Raw genomic sequence first — 19,905 nt, 5'->3', positions numbered from 1 at the left:
ATGTATATTTTGTGACATTCTTGAATCGCTTTTCATTGTGAAATTTTTTAAAACATAAAAATAAATAAATTTATTTATTTTTTCAAAGTTATCAGTTTTATAAAATTTTTTTAGGTTGGACAAAATTCTGTTCTTACGATAGAAAAACTTCAAACAAATGAATGAAAATTATTATATTTATCCGATAGTAATTTTTAAAATTTAATAAAATATAAAATAATACCATTTTAATATAAGATATTTATTTTAAAATTATAATTACTGTTATCAGTTCAGTTAATGAAGATAATTAATTATTATTATTTTTTGTTTAGATAAATATAATGATTTTAATGTGTGCCTAAAACTGGTGTGGATCAATGCCAAGTAAGATTATAATTTTAACTTTTAAAAATCATTATTTTTATAATTAAATTTTATATATGTATTTAGCCAAAACATGGCATAGAAAGACAATATGCTTTGCATGTTTTTGTAACAACTAGCACACATCAGTGTGTGTAAAATTTTGCCAAAGAGCATTGTGAACAAGTAAGGAGAACTATATATATATAATAATTCACAACCTTCTTAAGTATATTCCTCATTTGTAAATTATTCAGCTGAAAATAATGTTAACTTGTAGTGTGTAGAGAAAAGTAAAAGTTAATCAAATTAAAAAAACAAAACTCCCAATTAACCCCAATGGGTGCAAACAGGGAGGTATAGAATCTGCGGCGAGTGTTCTACTTCCTGGAATTACAACTATCACCTATCAACTCATCAAACGTTTGAAGTATTTCAAGTTTCAGTTTAAATCAGAAAAATGATAACTTTCACAAAAATTGTCAGTTTTTGTTTTTGGATGCACTATACATATATGAAAATTATTACATATATTGTTTTTTCAATATCTGATGATTTCCTGGATCTGAAAGCAGTCTAAAAAAATGTTTAGATGAAAGCAATCTGTCATTGTAACCTAAAATCATGACTTTCTCAAATAAAATGCAAAAGTGGAACCTAGAACTTTACAGAGGATACTTATGTATGCCCCAGAATAACTATACAAAAGCTCATTAAAATCTTCTCTGAGCTTCTCTTTGTCAGATATTAGAGCTCCTATATGTTCTTATGTGTGTGGAAATATGGTACCCATAATCAATCTAAGAAATCCTTAACTTACAACAATTTGGTTTGTTTGAAAAGCCATTATTCATGGAACAGTTTTGTTTCCAAAATGGCATGTAATAACATGTATCTTATTACTCTGTTTTTCAAACAAACCAACTACTTGCATATATTGAATAATTTGATTTGAATATTTATATAAATATTATCATATCACTATAATTTTATGGTACCTAGTTATATTAATTCCATTATATTCTTTTCAATTTCTCTAATTACTGATACTGTTTACGTAAACATTTGATGTTTTTAAATGTTAATTGATTTTGAACATCTATTTTATTAATTAATAATTGATGAATTTGTTTTTATTATACTGAAACTTTAAGAAAACAAATTATTTAATTCATGAAAATTTTAGTTATTCTATTAAGTAGAATAATACAAAATATTAGAAAATTTAGCCAAAGTTTACTTTTAGTTTTTGCAACAATAGTAAAATACTGAAAATTTTATGTTATTTACAGATCATTACAGGAATGCCATATTTTTCTGAAACAGGATTCTGAAATGGATCATACTGATACATTTTCAAGCATCTTTCAAGATGCCTTTGGTGAATTTACATTAAATTTTACTGTTTTTTATTTTCATGTTTCATATTTTGAATAAATAGATTTAAATTATATTTTACTTTTTAGTTTATTGTGATAAATTGTCTGATCTTGGTTCAGATATTTCAAGTCCAGATTTGATTGTACAAAATTCTATGCAAACTAACAATGTGTCATCAGTTCTTCCCCATTCGGTTGCTTTAAGTTCTCCTAAGTCTAACAGTATTTCCTCACATTGTGCATCATCTCCGAAAGTAAACTATAAAGTCGAAGATGTTTTATTAACACCGGAAGATTTTATTTCATCTTCACCTACATCAGTAAATAAAATAGCACCATGTGTTTCATCTCCATCATCATGTGTTCCTGTTGCTTCTTGGGAAGATTTAGATATCAAATCTCCTTCATCGGGCAGAGATGAAAATTCTGTAAATTCCATTACTTCATTGGATACTTCATGTAAATATTTTAATTTTTTTCATTTATAAAATAAAATAATTTGATGTAACATAATTTAAAATTGATATAATATGATATTGTATAATTTGTCATTATTTCTGTTATAAGAAACTCTGATGGATTTTAGAAATAATTCCTTTAAATTAGATCTAGCAAATCTTTTACCATTTCAAATGGAATAACGTGTAAAACAGAAGAATGATTATTATTGTATTTGCAGTGTTTAAGTAATTGTATACCTTTTGTGATGATTAATTTAATATATATATATATACATATACAGTCAAACCTGTTTTTATGCGCTCTTTTTATGTGCGATTTTTTTAATGCAAATTTTTAATTTATGCGGTTTTTTTTGTGCGATTTTTTTATTTGTGCGGTATAGTTGGCGACTAGTTTTGTGTGATTCGTCATGTCTCACGTTGACTTATTATAGCTAAATAAACTTATTATAGCATAAATGCACTTATTATAGTAATATTATTGCATGAATATGCGAAAAATGAAATAATTTACTTTTTAAGTCAACAAAACACCACCTGGACAAAAATATGTAAAACAGACGATAGACCAGACGATGCAGTCAAGTGCTGACATCTGTTGTCAATAAATCTATTTCGTACGGTTTTGAGTTATTTTCTATGTGAGACTTTTTTTATGCGGTCCCTGTTGACCGCATAAAAAAAATATTTTTTAATTGTGCTGCGAAAACTATTTTTTACAGCCATTCGTGAAGTTTCGTGCGAAATTTTTTTTTTTTTTAATGTGTCTTTTTTAATGCGGTCCCTATCCCCCGCATAAAAACAGGTTTGACTGTATATATATATATATCTGAAAAATATGTGATATCAAACTGAACATTTAAAATAATGAATTCCTTCAAAATTAAACTCAAGTAAATAGATTAATATCTTATTACTTGAATATCTTATAATATAATTGAGATGGGTTGAGAATAATCGTAGACACAAAAAACCTTTCACACACTATTTCTAGCAGACAAATTAATGAGCACAAACGTTTTCGGCCGTTTTAAAAGGCCTTCTTCAGGTGCACTGAGGACGGTTGGAAAGTCGGATAGCCAATGTTTACGTGACGTCATTGTTTATGAGGGGTTTCCTCTTACAAGTGACATCTTAGCAGAGAAGGTTTAAACGAAATTGACCTTGGAAAATATTTTAAGATTAGCCAAGATGCGTGAACTATTGTCAAAGATAAGCGAATCCTGAAAGGCGGAAAAAAGGAAATAGAAAGAAAAAGGAAAAAGAAACCTGATAAATTTAGAAACTGCACGAGAGAACGAAACGGACAAGGAGAGGGTGGACCGGCCTATTTAATTAAGGGGGTTATCGAGGAGTGACCGCCAGGCAGGGGAGAGCGAATCTGCATCCCTGCTGTTAATGCAGTTTCCTTTGAGGGATTCAGTAAAGATCTCTATAGCTTCGATTGTTCTAAGTTTGCTAGAGTCAAGAATAGGAACGGTAATCCTAGCATCTTCCCATTCGGCCGTTATACTGGGTTCGCTTGCGTACTGGGCTAGGGTGGAATTAAATTTTTTTTTTTGTTGCGCGCGTCGTACCTATGCTCAGCTATCCTTTTGGTGAGCGATCTGTTGGTTGAGCCTATGTAGGTTAATTTATTGCTTGGCTTAACTGTATTGTCCACCAGCGGAACAGAGTAGACCCCTGGAATCCTGGCTTCGCTGCATTTATCTTTGTTATTTGTTAGAAACTTATAAATCGAAGGGCTGCACTTGTACGTAAGACCAACTTTGGCTTTTTTGGATAAGATTTTATACGCTTGGCTCAACCTAGTATGCTACAACTCCTTTTTCACCTTCAACCAGCGAATCTACCTTCAAAGAAGAGGGGTCCCAATGGGTAGCCCCCTGTCTGGAGACCTCTGTGAGTTAGTGGTTAGAAAATTAGATAGCGAAGTCCTACAAACCTTCAATGCAGACATTGTACTCTACACGCGGTATGTTGATGATATTCTTATTATCTGGAGATCCGAACCGGACGTTGGTAAGCTGCTGCAGACTGTTAATAACAATCCGTTTGGGCTTAAGTTAAAGCTTGATCAGCAGGATGATAGGTTGGCCCATTTCCTTGACATCAGTATTTTCATAGACCGCGGTTGTATAGCCACTAGTGTATTCCATAAGCCTGATCTTCTACCTTTCTTCATCCCCTCAGCCTCGAACGACCCCTTTACCTATAAAATTTCCGCCTACCGGGCCCTGATCCGTAGGGCCTATACCCATTGCTCTAACACTAATGACGCGTTTCGTGAAATCCAGCACATCAAACGCATCGCCGTAGCCCACAGTTACAACGGTAAATTTATAGATGTGCTGGCCCAGAGAATACATGATCGCGGTGTTAACAAAGCCGTCAGTTCCAGTCATCGTAACCAGCGAAGTAAGCAAGTTGTTGTTGATTTCGATCCTAGGTTGAGCCAAGCGTATAAAATCTTATCCAAAAAAGCCAAAGTTGGTCTTACGTACAAGCGCAGCCCTTCGATTTATAAGCTTCTAACAAATAACAAAGATAAATGCAGCGAAGCCAGGATTCCAGGGGTCTACTCTGTTCCGCTGGTGGACAATACAGTTAAGCCAAGCAATAAATTAACCTACATAGGCTCAACCAACAGATCGCTCACCAAAAGGATAGCTGAGCATAGGTACGACGCACGCAACAAAAAAAAAAATTTAATTCCACCCTAGCCCAGTACGCAAGCGAACCCAGTATAACGGCCGAATGGGAAGATGCTAGGATTACCGTTCCTATTCTTGACTCTAGCAAACTTAGAACAATCGAAGCTATAGAGATCTTTACTGAATCCCTCAAAGGAAACTGCATTAACAGCAGGGATGCAGATTCGCTCTCCCCTGCCTGGCGGTCACTCCTCGATAACCCCCTTAATTAAATAGGCCGGTCCACCCTCTCCTTGTCCATTTCGTTCTCTCGTGCAGTTTCTAAATTTATCAGGTTTCTTTTTCCTTTTTCTTTCTATTTCCTTTTTTCCGCCTTTCAGGATTCGCTTATCTTCGACAATAGTTCACGCATCTTGGCTAATCTTAAAATATTTTCCAAGGTCAATTTCGTTTAAACCTTCTCTGCTAAGATGTCACTTGTAAGAGGAAACCCCTCATAAACAATGACGTCACGTAAACATTGGCTATCCGACTTTCCAACCGTCCTCAGTGCACCTGAAGAAGGCCTTTTAAAACGGCCGAAAACGTTTGTGCTCATTAATTTGTCTGCTAGAAATAGAGTGTGAAAGGTTTTTTGTGTCTACGATTTTAAATTAGTTCTAGCTTAGTGTGCAGAGATTAGTTGATAATAATAATAATAAGTGCAGAGCCCAAATGGTTAGGAGTTGAAAGGTGAAATTTGGTACACAGTTAAGGCATGTCATGAGAATGCATACTAAGAAGGGATTTTTGAAATTCTCCCCTGCGGGGAAGAGGGAGGGTTAAGGATTACCCTGAAGAACTCAGCTGCTTCTGTACTATTTTACATGCAGTGTTTTTGCATTTTTGCAGGAAATCAAACATATTTTTAGACCCATCTAAAAATTCTCTAATTAGTCTCAGTAGAGGGTGGACTAATTCTTGCACCTGGTGAAAATGGGTAAGATCAGCTATAATCTTAATCTTTGCTATTGTTACTTTTTGCCTGAGCAACACCAGGCTCCTCTGCTAGTTATATATATACAGTATGAATTATGGAAGATGAAACATGGAAATATATTGTGAAAAACTGTATCTTATTCTTATTTATTATTATTATTTTGTTTAGGGAGTTTATTTAGGGAAGCTTCTGGATGGTAAATTTTATATTTCTCACTCATTTAAAATAACTTGCTTCTCTTTTGAAAGTATAAAAAATCTTGTAATGTAGTTATCTCTGATTACGGTAGTGTTAAATTGAATTGAAGAATAGTTCTCTTAACCAAATTGTCATATATTTAAAAACAACAGGGTAAAAGATTGTAGCAGCAGTGTTATTAAATTATTTACTAATAGCAAAAGTTAGTTTGTTCTGTATAGAATTCTATATATAATTCAAAAGTATTTTAAACTTTCCACATTTATATACAGGGAGGTGCAAAAGTAGGTATACAGTTGTTGTTATGGAAAAAAAAACATACAGGTAGAAAATAGGAAGAAGTAAAAAACATTTATTTTTATGTACAAATTAAATCACAAATAAGGAATACGAACTAATAAAAGATCAAAAATAATAATAATAATGAACACCAAACATTATATTTCTCAGATTCTCAACTGTATACCTACTTTTGCATCCCCCTGTATATTTTTAGTGCACAATTTTTGTGCTTTAGCTTCTTTCATTATTTTCAAATAGTTTTGATTAGTTTTAATGAAATTATGCAAAAAAAATCAAATAAATTTAATAGTTAGCATTGTATAATTGAAATATTTGAATTATATAAAACTAAATTGTGTTGAATTGAAGGTAAAACTGCGTCACGTGTCACGTTGGATGATCCAGAACAATGTTACCCTAGTCAGGGCCGATAAAACCAAATCCATGGTCCTTGTGAAACATACAAATGGGGTTTATTAGATTTGGTTAAATAATAACATATCTTATTTAAAAGAAAGCTGTTTTCCAAGAAAATATATTGAGTCTTTCAAAAATAAAATTTTGTTCTCTGTCTCTCTTGCATTTATGGCTTCCATAGTTAGCTATCATGACAAGAAGATATTCTTCATTATCGCAGTGTTAAGTAAATTCAGTTTTTAAATTTATTTCTGGTAATTATTCCATTATCATAATAGATTTTATTATTTTAACAATATTTTGTAGACGAAAATATTAGATCATGATTTTTAATGGATCCCTAAAATTATGAAACTTCATTAATCACTAATATTTTTCCATCTGTGGACCCCAAGTAAAACTTATTGATGTGTTTGTTTATTTTTAAGCTATTAACATATTTATGTTGTTATTTGATGATTGATCCTTATTGTATTATTTTGATCATTACCATGAAAAAACAATAGTTCTAGATGGAAATAGCATTACTTTTTTCCATCAATAATAGTGATTTGATGCCTGTACTCAAGATATATTTTCATAAAGCAACAAAACTAATTGTCACTTCCATGACCCTAAATTGACTGTCTATGTGATTGGACAAATCAAAGTCAAAAATTTGCTATTAGAGAAGTCTTCAGAGAGTTTGGGGATCTTTATGAATGTATTAGGACAGTGAATTCAGAGAATTTTCACTGATATATATACAGTGAAGTTTAGAGGATCTTTACCAGGATGCACAAGCAATGTTCGGGAGTCACCAGCAGGATTTACCGAGAACAAAATGGATGCCTGGAAATGAACAATGAAGTGAACTGACTGTTTGTTTGATGACCCATAAACCTGCTGATAGCTGTAAGCAAATATATAGATTTACAGAACTCTCTCTGTGATGTGTAACAAAGCATACAGTATGTAAAACAAGACTTCTAATGACTTTTAATAAATGGAGTGTTTCTTGTTAACTTATTGATATCCCTTCTATTTGAGATCCGTATGTTGGTATGATACCTTTTAAGAAAAGTATACCAAGAAACTAACCTGACATTTATTTTTCTGGCTGACCTCCGAGGTATAAGGTCAATATTGAATGAACAAATAGCAAAATAAAATCAGCCATATTGGATGTAGTTTATTTTTTCTATATTGAAAATATAAAAAGAAAATAAATTATTTAATTTAAAATTTAATAAATCATATAAGTTGTTCTCAGGAAACAAGTTTTTAGTTTGAAATATACTGTTTCATATTTTTATATGATGTGATATAATTTGTATATTTGACTAATAGATCACATAAAATTTAACATAAATTATTTTTTTTGTTTTATAAAACCGTGTCTTGTTCTATAATTTAGACTTGATAAACACTAATGTTGTGTGTTTTTCTTCAAAGACACTTGGCAAGTTTTCTGTCAGATATCTTTATTCGTTCTCGTTGATACGGTACTCTGTTTGTACACGTTTCGGGCCCTGCCCCTCCTCAGTCAACTGTTGATTATCTTTTTTAAAAGAATGTAAAATCTTGTTAACTGTATACATTATGGTTTTAAGAAGTTCATCGACTATAAAAGGTGCATTATAACTTTAAAAGTTCGCTGTAAGACATAAAAATATATTGCAAATATAAAAGATTTTTAAAACTCTTTCTGCCCCCTTTTTCTCTTCCACCCCCTCCTTGACGTTTACGTTGGTACGGCCAGTGTTGCCACGTATGGCGTTCGCCGCCTTATGGTCGTTTACCAAACTTTTTTGCAGGCTCATTTTTTCCAAAGAAATTGTTTTTTCCCCAAAATATTTTAATTTATAATATATTAAGCCAGTTGTCGTTTATTTTAAGGCTTAGGTTTTTATTTATATTGTCTTTACTTTTTATAATTTCTATGGTTTCTTTAAACTTACAGTTGTACATTAATTTTTCTTTATGCAGTATTTTGACGTTATCTTTGTCTATGTTGCAGTTATTTAGAGTACAATGTTCGTAAAATGCAGACTTTATTCTATTGTATTTTAAGTCAGCTATAATTATTTTCTAATAGTGAACATTCTGAATAACCTACTCAGGTATTTTAGATCATAATATAACAGACAGTTGCTAATTTATCATTATAAAAACTATGATGCCCTACTTGTTTTGTCTAAAAAATATACATTTTAAGTTCATCTCTTCACTTTTACAATTGATGTCAAATTGATGTAAAATATGCATTACTTCAATCTAACAAACAGATTATGGATAAAGTTTAAAATATGTAAAAAGAAAAATTCTCCCTTTAATGGTTTTACTAATATTTTTATATGCAACTGCAATATGCAAATTCTAAATTTATATTAAAAAAATACCATAAACAATAAAAAAAACAATAAAAATTCATAATAAATAAATTCAAAATTTTAAATTTAGAACTTAAACTTTTTTGTTGAAATGGCAAGTAACATCATGGGGGGTCACTTATATATTTTATTTTTGACAGTTGTCAATTAAACCTTCATGAAGGACTAAGTTGCAATTTGTAAATCTGTTAACAAATACTCAGAAACATGGCTTTTTCCTTCAACATTAACTATTTAATATAATAAATTAAATGAAAAAGAAAAATTAAATTTGTGATTTAGTACCTAAAATGAGCATCAAAAAATTGCAAGTGAATAAATCTTGAGAAACAAGGAAGATGAAATCTTGGATAAAGAATGGAAATCAAGTTATTAAAAAGACATTTCTTAATACTGAGATTCATACAGAGATACCATCACACAAAAGTCTGTTCATTTAAAAGGTTTGAAGATAGACATATACATATCATATCATGTGATACAAAAAAAAGAACTGAATAAATTGAATTATTACTACTATAAAACTGAGCTGGTTAAATGAAAATTGATTAATTGCATAGTTTGAATTATTTCAGTTTTATTTTATTTGTAATATAAAAGTTCTTTTATTACTATTAATATACAGGGTTCTTGCCTGATTTTCCAGGGCACCTGGGAATGTCGGGGATTTTCATTAGTGTTTGGAAAGTCAGGAAAAGTCAAGGAATTTGCCTTCTTGACTGCCTTGTTGATATTTTGCTGACAATATGCTTGACTAAGTGTAGCTGTCTAAATTTCTCCCAAAATTTACAAAGTACAAAAATATGATAAATAATTTTAATTTAAGTGGTATTATATTTTTCATTTTAATAATTTTGATTGCATAACAAAACAATTTGATTTTTTTCCCAGTTCATTAATATTTCAAAATTTTGGCATAACAGAACAGATATAATCGTGAACATGCTAGAAACTATATGCATTTGTATTATTTATCTATTAAAAACAAATATATAATGAAAGAATTAGAATTAATAACAATTTAAAAATGTATTTGTTCTATCTTTTGTAGAGTTCAAATTATTATATAAACTTTATTGGTTTTCTGTTAGAAATGTCAAGAAGACATGTTATCAATCAGAATAAAATTTGAAATTGTTTAAAGCTTTAATGTTGAAATTTGGTTTGAGATTCTAATATGTAAAATTTAATATTTTAAAACAGTGGAATTTAATTGGCATAAGTAGATCAAATCTGAAATGAAGTTTTTAGCTTAAAAAAAAATTTTAATAAATAAAGATTTATTCAAAAATATAAAATACATTTATAATTGTAATTAATGTTGCTGCTTAATAAACTTGTTCACTTTTAATGATAAAATTATTATTGTAATTTAATGTATGTTGTTGACTATTTATATATATTAAAAATTTTAAATAGACTTTTATATTACTTATGTAAAAAAGGAAAGCTGTAAATTTGGATAAGTTGGTCAGTACTTTTTAAATATGATAGTTCTAATTTGCAATTAATAAATTGAAAACGTTTAAGGAAAAATATTTTGTTTAAAAAAGTAATAATTAAATTTTTAGTTTTTATTTTCATTCATAGATAAAATGATTAAACAATTATTTTAGTTTACAAAGAACTTAATAAATGATATTACCTTTAATGTAATATGCACCTATAAATATGAATTAATTTTTGTAAAAACTTTATTATAGATAAACAGCATAGCAAGGAAAATCAGAAATTGCCAATAGATTCACCAATTAAGGACAATAATATATTGAATAAAAATATATGCTCAATGGAACTTAAAGAAGATTCTGAAGAAAACAAATTTATTAATTCAAAAAATAATGATGTGAACATTAAAAATGAGACAGAAAAGTAAATATCTTTTAAATATACAATATTTGCATTTTTAACAATTTTGATTGGATTTTCAAATTTCTCCCTATCCTAATAATTAATTCTACAGGATTTCAACATCTTTTATGAACAATTTGAATAGTTATGTTCCTTCTGAAAGTATGAAGCAATGTAAGAATAGTACAATATCTAAATTACAGACGTGAGTAATTTAAAATTATCATTTCAACTAGCCTGATTTACTAATATTTTTTTTCAGATTATTCTAAATAATTTGTAGTTTAATTTAAATTTAATTTCTGATTATAAGTATTAACACAAGATGATGGTCCAAATTCTTTCTATTATTATTGATGTAGTGATGAATATTTAAAGTACACCTAATTTTGTATTTATTATTTTGTGAATAGGAAATAAAATGCAAAAACTTTATGTAGAATCACAATCTGCATATCTTTAGACAAATTATGTAGTTAGTTAATTAAATCAGTGGTCTAAATATAGCGTGGTAAATCTGGCAATTAAATGTTTGATTTAAATTTTCCACACTAAACAAATTTATTATCAACTGTTGATAATTTGTGTTTTGTCATGTAACCATGTTACTTAGGAAATATTTGCTAACAGTAATCTTTACAAAATTTTAAAATAAATATATTGTATATTATTATATATATACAGTGAAGCATTGAAAATCTGGATTTGGCCATAGAAAAATGAATATTAGCCTTTTCAATGGTAATTTTGTTGTTGTTGTTGTTGTTGTCCTTTCGGCCTTGTGTTGTTGATGTTCTAATATTCATTCAGAATTTTAATTTTGAAATTAAGATTAGTGTATTTTTTATCTAAACATAATTATTCTGTAAATTACATTTCGAATCATTGTAAGTATTCCTACATTCTTTGTGAAATAGTGTTTTGAACTCAGAATATCTAAACTTGAAATGCATATATATTAAGAATTGTAATAAGATAATATTGGATGATATTCTCACCTGCTTAGTCATTGTCATTCGGAAGAAATGTGGCTGTTTACATCAGGAATTGAAAAATATATTATTTTAGTTTTTAAATTTACAAAGTATTTCTGGATTAATTAGACTTAATATATTGTTAAATATCATAGTAAATAATATGAATTTCTTTTATAATTCTGATAACATTTATTTTAAAATATTAACTTTTATTAAATAGATTACAGTCAACATTGGATAAATTGACTGAAACATTGCCTAAAGTTATGGATTTGATGAAGTCTCAGCAAAACAGTATTTGCAAAGTAAAACATAAGCTCCTGAGTCATCAAAAGCAGATGAAATCACTTCCATCTTTACAAGATCATATAAAACATATGGATAAAATCATATGTAATAATGTAGAGAAGATTGTTTCTAAACAAATAGATTTTGAAAGTATCCTTTATACTGAATAAATTTTTTAATAAAATATACATTAGCAAAGATAGATGGAGGCATAAATAAATTCATTTATTCCATAGTAATGTATTCCAACCTAATATCTTTTTCTAGGAATTGATAATGTTTGGTAGGAAATAGTAATAATAATATCATAGTTATCATAATAAAAATTTAAAATTTAAACTTACTTATAACAAGGTAAGAGTAAACAAATGCAAATGTATAAAATATTGAATAAGTGTTAATAGGAAACATTGTTAATGGAATAAAACTTTTATGTTTCTTTATCTTTGGTTGTTTTTAGTTTTCATAGATATATTATTAAATAATTATAAAATGATTTTCATAAAATTTTCAATTGCTGCTGTTAAGAAAAAAAATCTTAACTTTCTAAGTAAATAATCTAGATTCATTTGTTGTGGAAAATATTGAAGATGAAGAATGGATTGATAAACAAACGACCACTCTCTCAGAAATAGTTAATACATCAGTAGGACATAAAATTGAAAAAAGTGTGAAAAATGAAATAAAAACTAGTATACTTCCATGTAAGTAAAATTTACTTTAATAGTTATAAACATTGATATAAATTAAATCAAGTTTATTTGATTTAATAATTTTATGATTACAACAAATTCTGTGTATTTTTTTTATTATATAGTATACAAGATTAATCATAATATTACTGCACACCTCTAGCAAATTTTAATTAAATGAACAAAATTGTTCATTTAATTAAAATTTGCTAGAAAGAGTGAGAAAGGTGTGTGGTAATATTATCTAGAAGTTCTAGCTTACAGCACATCGAATTATACAAGATTAATCACTTTAAATAATAGGACAGCATAATTTAGGTAAAGAAATATTGATAAGTTGCTAATCTCTTATACAATAACCAATGAAATATATTGTTTAATCAATGTAATTATATGTGATAAATTTGAGAAATTCTACGCAGCATCAATGATAAAAAGAAAGATTAAAAAGATTATAAGAATGTAAGTAAAAGCATTTTTGCTTTTAATACTAAGGCTTTTTTGGTTAGAACATGAAAAGACAAACAGAGAACAATCCAATTTATATTTAAGTTTACAAATATTTACAAAAATATGACAGTTTTTAAATTTTAAAAGCAGAGAACAGTGTATCTTTAAGGAAATCATAAAAATAAATTTTGGTTTAATTTTACATTTGAAGTTTAATGTCACATTTTAAATATGAATTGTGACATTCAAAATTTAAATTGTTGCATTTTAAATTTAAGTTATTACATAAATTTAAAATGCAACAATTTGTGTATATGTTACCGGCAAAACCCAATTTTACGCCAAACTAGTTTGGCGTAAAATTGACATGCTTACGCCAAACTAGTTTGGCGTAAGCATGTCAGGCCGAACTAGTTTAGAATTATTATTCAAGTATATTAATGGTTAAAATAAAATTAAAAGGCAATCAATTAGATAAACAATATTTATTACCCTACCCTTAGTTATCCTAGATATCAAAGGTGGCGGCTTGTCTCCGATTCCAGCAATCAGAAGACGGAACAGTGGAGATGTGCATTCTAACCTAACCTAACCTATTCTAATCAATTACCACAATTATTAGCAACCAAATTTTTCCTACCCGAAAGGTCGCAATTTTATTTTAACCATTAATATACTTGAATAATAATTCTAAACTAGTTTGGCCTGACACACTTATGCCAAACTAGTTTGGCCTAGGCAAAACTAGTTTGGCGTAAAATCAGGTTTTGTCGGTAACATATATCTATATATGTATATATAGTATATATATGATATATATATATATTTATTTATCATATATATATATATATATATATATATATATAGAAAATATATATATATATATATATATATATATTTTCTTCTTATATATATATATATTTTGTATAAAAAATATATATATATATATATAAAAATTGTGTATATATCAAAATTAAAACCTTTTTAAATTGATTATACAACTTTTTCACAAGTTATAATAAATAAACACATAGTAATATATATATATATATATATATATATAAGCAATACACTATATGTGCATAAACTGGATGTATTTCATTTAATATGAAATTTTCTTTAAATCAGAAAAGTATCTATAATTGTCCACATTTAATTCAAATTATTTTAACTTAGAAATAGCAGGACATTGGGCAGGTTTCTAATGGAAATTATCATGACACTTTTAAATGCAAATCAAGACTTAATGTTAATTGCTTTTCTTATGTAAATAAAAATTTTAATTTAAATAACTATTGTTGTGACCTGCTGCTATTTTAAGGAACAACAATATTGTTTTATTTAATTTACAAAAAATATAGATAAAAAGAATTAGGTTAAGTGGCAAGTCATGTGGAGATAATGTTTACAAACATAACTTTAAATTATGTGTTTTTTTTCTACAGAAATTTAATTAAATGTTCAAGTGTGCTGTGAGATAAAATAGGTTGAAAAACACTGAGTTAGATAGATGACCGGCATGACTATAGCTAACAGAAAAAGTGTGATGTGTAGACACTAATTCGAGGTGGAGAGCATATATTTAAAATTAAATTAAAAATTGCAGCCCAGCATTGTGACGATGTCACAATAAACATTTGCTTGTTTTTAATTACATTCATTGACAAAAATGTTAAGGCACCCAGATAGAATTGTCCAATTACTGCAAATTCTCATCATTTAGACATAGCTATATGCTTATAGTTGTGATCCAATTGCATATCAAATAATGCCACCAGAATGCCTTTAAATTGCCACCCCAGTATACTATATAAAGCCTCACAGAAACTTACATTGAAAATTCTGAACACAGTATCTCTGAAGGTTTTCAAACACCAACCGTGATAATACAATGCAGTCAGAGACATTTTCACAGCTTAGAGTTTGAGAAATGCTGGATCATTGGGCTGAAGGAAGTAAGATTGCTGTTTTACCAAATTGCCTGCTATTTGGACTGTTCTGGCTAGACTGAAGAGATGTTGGGATACTGGATACGTGATGGTAGGCAGGTTCTGTATGTCCCAGACAGACCACCAGGAGAGATGATTGTCTGATCATGACACAAGCATAAACAGTTACAATGCACAGTGGTTTAAGAAATTTAAAAAATGGCCAAAAATATAAAACACATCATTTTTTAATTTTTTATTAAATAATCATTAAATTTAGATGATGAATAAATGTGGTGGAGTTAAAAAAAACTAATTCTAATGAAAAAGAATAATTTTCAAAAACTGTCATTTCAATCAATCAGATAAGTAATTTTCAATGCCATGCCTCACTTATCACTTTTATTTGAAAATTCTGTGGATTCTTTTTGAAGAAATAACATTATTTCTGAATATATGAAGGTCATTCTAAAAATAAAGAATGTTTGTTTCTCTAGATAGTTTTATTTAAGATAATGAAACAATATTTATTTTACAACACATATGATAACTTAGCTATTTTTCTACATAGTTGCCATACAAATTTAAACATTTGTCTTAGCATATCACCAGCTTTTCTATGCCTTCTTCACACTCAGTTACCACCAAGTTCTTGAACCAGTCATTAACGGCCTCTTTCAGTTCGTTGCCACTTCCATAGTGATTCTCAAAAAATCCTTCAATTTTGGGAAAAGGTGGTAATCACCTTTTCCCAAAATTCTAAGGAGCTAAGTCCAAGCTATAAGGAGAAAACTTCCCACTTAAGCTGCTGAAGCAAGTTCTTCGTCAATGCAGCAGCATGTGGACATGCATTATCCTGAAGAAACACAATGCCTCTGGACTACGATTCCCCCCGTTTGTTTTGAATGGCATGGCGTAGTTGGTGAAAATTTACAGACAAAACCTCAGTTATCTGTCTGTAAATTTCGATAGGGCAGACTTTTTCATTCAAAAAGCATATTACATAAAGCGCTTTATTCTTTATTCCTTGCACAGGTCTAATAGTTGATAAGGTCCAACTGTTGGACATTAGGATTAAAGGTCCATGGATATAGGGATGCAAGTACTGTGCTTAAAGCCATTTCTTGTACCAAAATTCTATAAAATGTCTATTCTTTGAAGTTGCACCAATTTCCTATTACAGTATACTTTTTATAATCATTGTATATACTATTTACTGGGTTTTTCCCCCCTCTTTTTCCATTAATGAAGAAATATTATGAGTTCATGTTCTTATGCTGTAGAAATTGTGTTGACTCTAATCTAGATACTTATATTTTGTTCTTGACAGTACAATTTAGAATGTCATTCTAATCCCTTATAAATGCTGGCTGATCTGTTGCAGATTATGCCCACTTATAATGGATGTAATAATCGATCAAAAATTTAAAAAATCAGTTATAAAACAATATTAATAAAGTAATTTACTTGACATAAATCAACATTTAATAAAATACTTTTTTTTAAATCATATTTGTACAAGTTAAGAAGAAATAGCACAAAACAATTTGTTACTTTTTTTTAATAGTACAGACATGGGTAGTGATATATTTTTAATTATAAGATGAATATAATATTGAAATTATAACTAAGTATAAGTCAAAGTAAATTTGGTTAATAAAGTTTTGAAGAGTCTGATTTTATGAATTTTGTCTGTTTTCATTAATAATAATACAGAGAGATATATTTAATGGGATGTCTAAGCTTTTTTTATTGAATATTTTGATAAAATAGACAGAAAAGTTAATAATTTAATTAAATGTTTTCTTATTTGTTTTTTAAAGATATTTCAAATTTTCTTGAAACACTTCAACATCAACTTCAACAAGATCTGAATCAGAAATTGACAACTACTGAATACAGTGTCAAAGAAAGTATTGGAAAATTAATTCGAAATAAGGTAATTGTTAATTTTAATTAATAACATACATTTATTGAAAAAATAAAACAGTTTCAGTTAACTTTTAATATAATATGTTTATAATTTATGTAGTTTTATTTATTATAAACTTTGTATGATGATTTTGTTTTAGCTGTCTGTTTTTTTATTTATAGTTGATTTCTAAAAACTGTCTAATTATTTGTGTTAATAAATCAAGTTAATAAACTATATTCATTCCATTTTTTTCCTTATGAAAAATATTAAAATTGTATGTTTTTAGTCCATATGGTATCTATGGTACATTTAATATAAAATGTTTTTGTGATAGTTAACAAAAACAATTAGTAAATAAATAAAACTGAAATGACCTGGAAAATAATGATCGAAAAGTAGATGTTACATTTAGAGATTGCAATTGCTGGATTCCTCATCCAGCAATCCAGCTGGCCAGCGCATTCTTCGGCCTGCTGGATCCAGCGCTACGGATCTGCAAATACTCAATTAACTTTCTAAATAATAGAGCAAAAGTCTACGTTGTCATACTGCCGCTTTGCTAACTACTAGACTGCTACTAATTACTTACTCACTACTTTACTAACACTAATAATTAAATTACTTATAAATAAACTATACCTTTAATCAATCCAGCAAAATTTAATAAAATAATAACGTATTCAAATTGCTTTTAACGATCTTCCTTAGTTACAAAAAAAAATACAACATTAACTATGAACATAAAATGTGTTTGGAATAAATATAAAAAGAATAGTGCTTAATTACATCCCATTTTTAAACAAGACACATAGATGTACTGCCAGGTCTAATAATTTTCGTATTGTATACCGACGTAATCCCACTGTTTTCAAACTTTTAAGAAACGATAAAAAGAAAGAGGATCAGAATTCAACAACGGGTATATATTTGGTGCCTTTACACAACCAACGTTTCAATTTCAAGCCCACATAAACAAGCTTGAAATTGAAACGTTGGTTTAAACGATGCTCAGTTTAAAACGAAGGCTCAAGGAGCACAAATATACAATCAGTAAGAACCTTGACAACACTGCGCTGGCATCATACACAAAACAGAAGGATGTTAACATCCAATAGGATCAAGTGGCAATTATAAAAACGACGACGAATAGGCAAACGGTCAAACATCTTGAGAGATTGGAAATCTGCAAGGCGCACATGGCAACTGGTTGTATAAACCATAGAGATGCAGACTCATTGTTTACCGTGGGGAGATCCTTTTACATTCTCATTTTACATTATTATAATATAATATATTAATATAAATTAATTAGTAGAATTACCTTTGTTATTATTTAACTTAGATTATAATTATAATGTAATCTTTAACTAAACATTTAAAGATAATTCTCTCTATCTCAAGTGTTAAACTGAACCAAAGTTAAGTTTACTACCTAAATGTGTAAGATGTTTTACTGATTTATAGTGACCAGTCTAAATAATAAAAGCTTCTTAAGTATTTTAAAAAAATGTTTTATTTCTTTAAAAAAAAAACCATAAATTGCTGGATAGACAGACAGACATTATTGCATTTATTCACCAAAAATACATCCACACTGGATCCAGCTGGATTTTTGCTGGATTGAAAACACTGCTGGATTGCAATTCCTAGTTACATTATGGCATCTAGCAAAATATGGAACTGTTTCCCTAATTTAGGTTTTAATGTTTTTGTATTTTTACCCAAAGGTAAAAAAGAATGGTTTCAGTCAATAGAATTCGTATAAAATGAATCAAAATAAAATTTTGCAATACCTTAAAGAAGCTGATTTTTCTAAATGTATTCTGAATTAGAGAATATATTGAAGCTCAGGATGATTATTTTGAAAATATAAATTGTTTACATCCTAATGTTTTGATTTTCTTAACCGATAGTGTATTTAATCCAACACTTTGTACTGGTATTTAACAGGCCTCGGAGTCGCTCACTTTTCTCACTTGTACTCACTTTTCTGAAGTATCCTCACTTTTCTCACTTTTCAGGTCATTTTCTCACTTTTCTCACTTTTTTGGTCATTTTCACGTGCTTAATTAAGATGTGGGGCAAACCAAAAATAATTTTAAAGCCAAACGAATTGCCGAATTATCGGACTATCAGAATAGAATTTTTTAGAAGAAAATACGCGGCCCTGAGCAGACTCAAAATTGCAACTGCCCGCTCAGTGTCGTTAGGTTATAGAAAACAAAAATTTATTTAACGTATTTAAAAAAATCTTTTATGCACTTAAAAAATCCCTCTCATTACAAATTCAGAAGCCAGTGTTGAGTAAAGTTATGTACTCATGCCATATTTTCATTATTCGCCAAAATCTACCTTATCCGAATTGCATTTCCTTCTACAGAGTTTAAAAATAAGTATTCTAAGCATCCCTGCAGTTTTGGCTGTTTTCTAAGAAAATCACTAAAGTCCTTTTGCAGGGGAAAGCACATTACGCAGAGGGATTAATCTCTCAAGCTGACAACACTGCTGCCGCTTTTAAATTCAAAATATATAATTATTAAAATTAACACGAGATAGTAGCGTAACCTCCTACCACTAAAAAAGATTTCGTTTCTGACCATTTAGTTATCCTGGTTATAGCCCAATAATTTGGCAGATTATTTGGTTTTAATTAACAATCGGGTTATGGAGTTGTCGTTTACAAAAATATTTTTTTACTTGATTTATCTTTAAATAAT

At 28.8% G+C, this 19,905-nt stretch overlaps 1 protein-coding gene across 2 annotated transcripts in view; it reads left to right on the top strand.

Annotated features, from left to right (window-relative positions):
- LOC136980217 (enhancer of mRNA-decapping protein 4-like) overlaps positions 1-19,905 on the top strand; it is an 89,250-nt gene that overhangs the window by 61,892 nt on the left and 7,453 nt on the right. For both annotated transcript variants that reach the window (XM_067276305.1, XM_067276304.1), the window contains exons 13-20: positions 315-366; positions 1,638-1,726; positions 1,812-2,183; positions 10,791-10,959; positions 11,051-11,143; positions 12,136-12,353; positions 12,755-12,907; positions 17,097-17,212. In XM_067276305.1, the coding sequence (XP_067132406.1) occupies positions 315-366; positions 1,638-1,726; positions 1,812-2,183; positions 10,791-10,959; positions 11,051-11,143; positions 12,136-12,353; positions 12,755-12,907; positions 17,097-17,212 (1,262 nt within the window). The remainder of the gene's footprint in view (positions 1-314; positions 367-1,637; positions 1,727-1,811; positions 2,184-10,790; positions 10,960-11,050; positions 11,144-12,135; positions 12,354-12,754; positions 12,908-17,096; positions 17,213-19,905) is intronic.

This window comes from Centruroides vittatus, unplaced genomic scaffold (genome assembly GCF_030686945.1).
Source record: "Centruroides vittatus isolate TY-2023 unplaced genomic scaffold, ASM3068694v2 contig_680, whole genome shotgun sequence".
NCBI classification, from domain to species: Eukaryota; Metazoa; Arthropoda; class Arachnida; order Scorpiones; family Buthidae; genus Centruroides; species Centruroides vittatus.
Note: the sequence above shows the minus strand (reverse complement) of the source record. Positions and strands in the feature narration are given on the sequence as shown.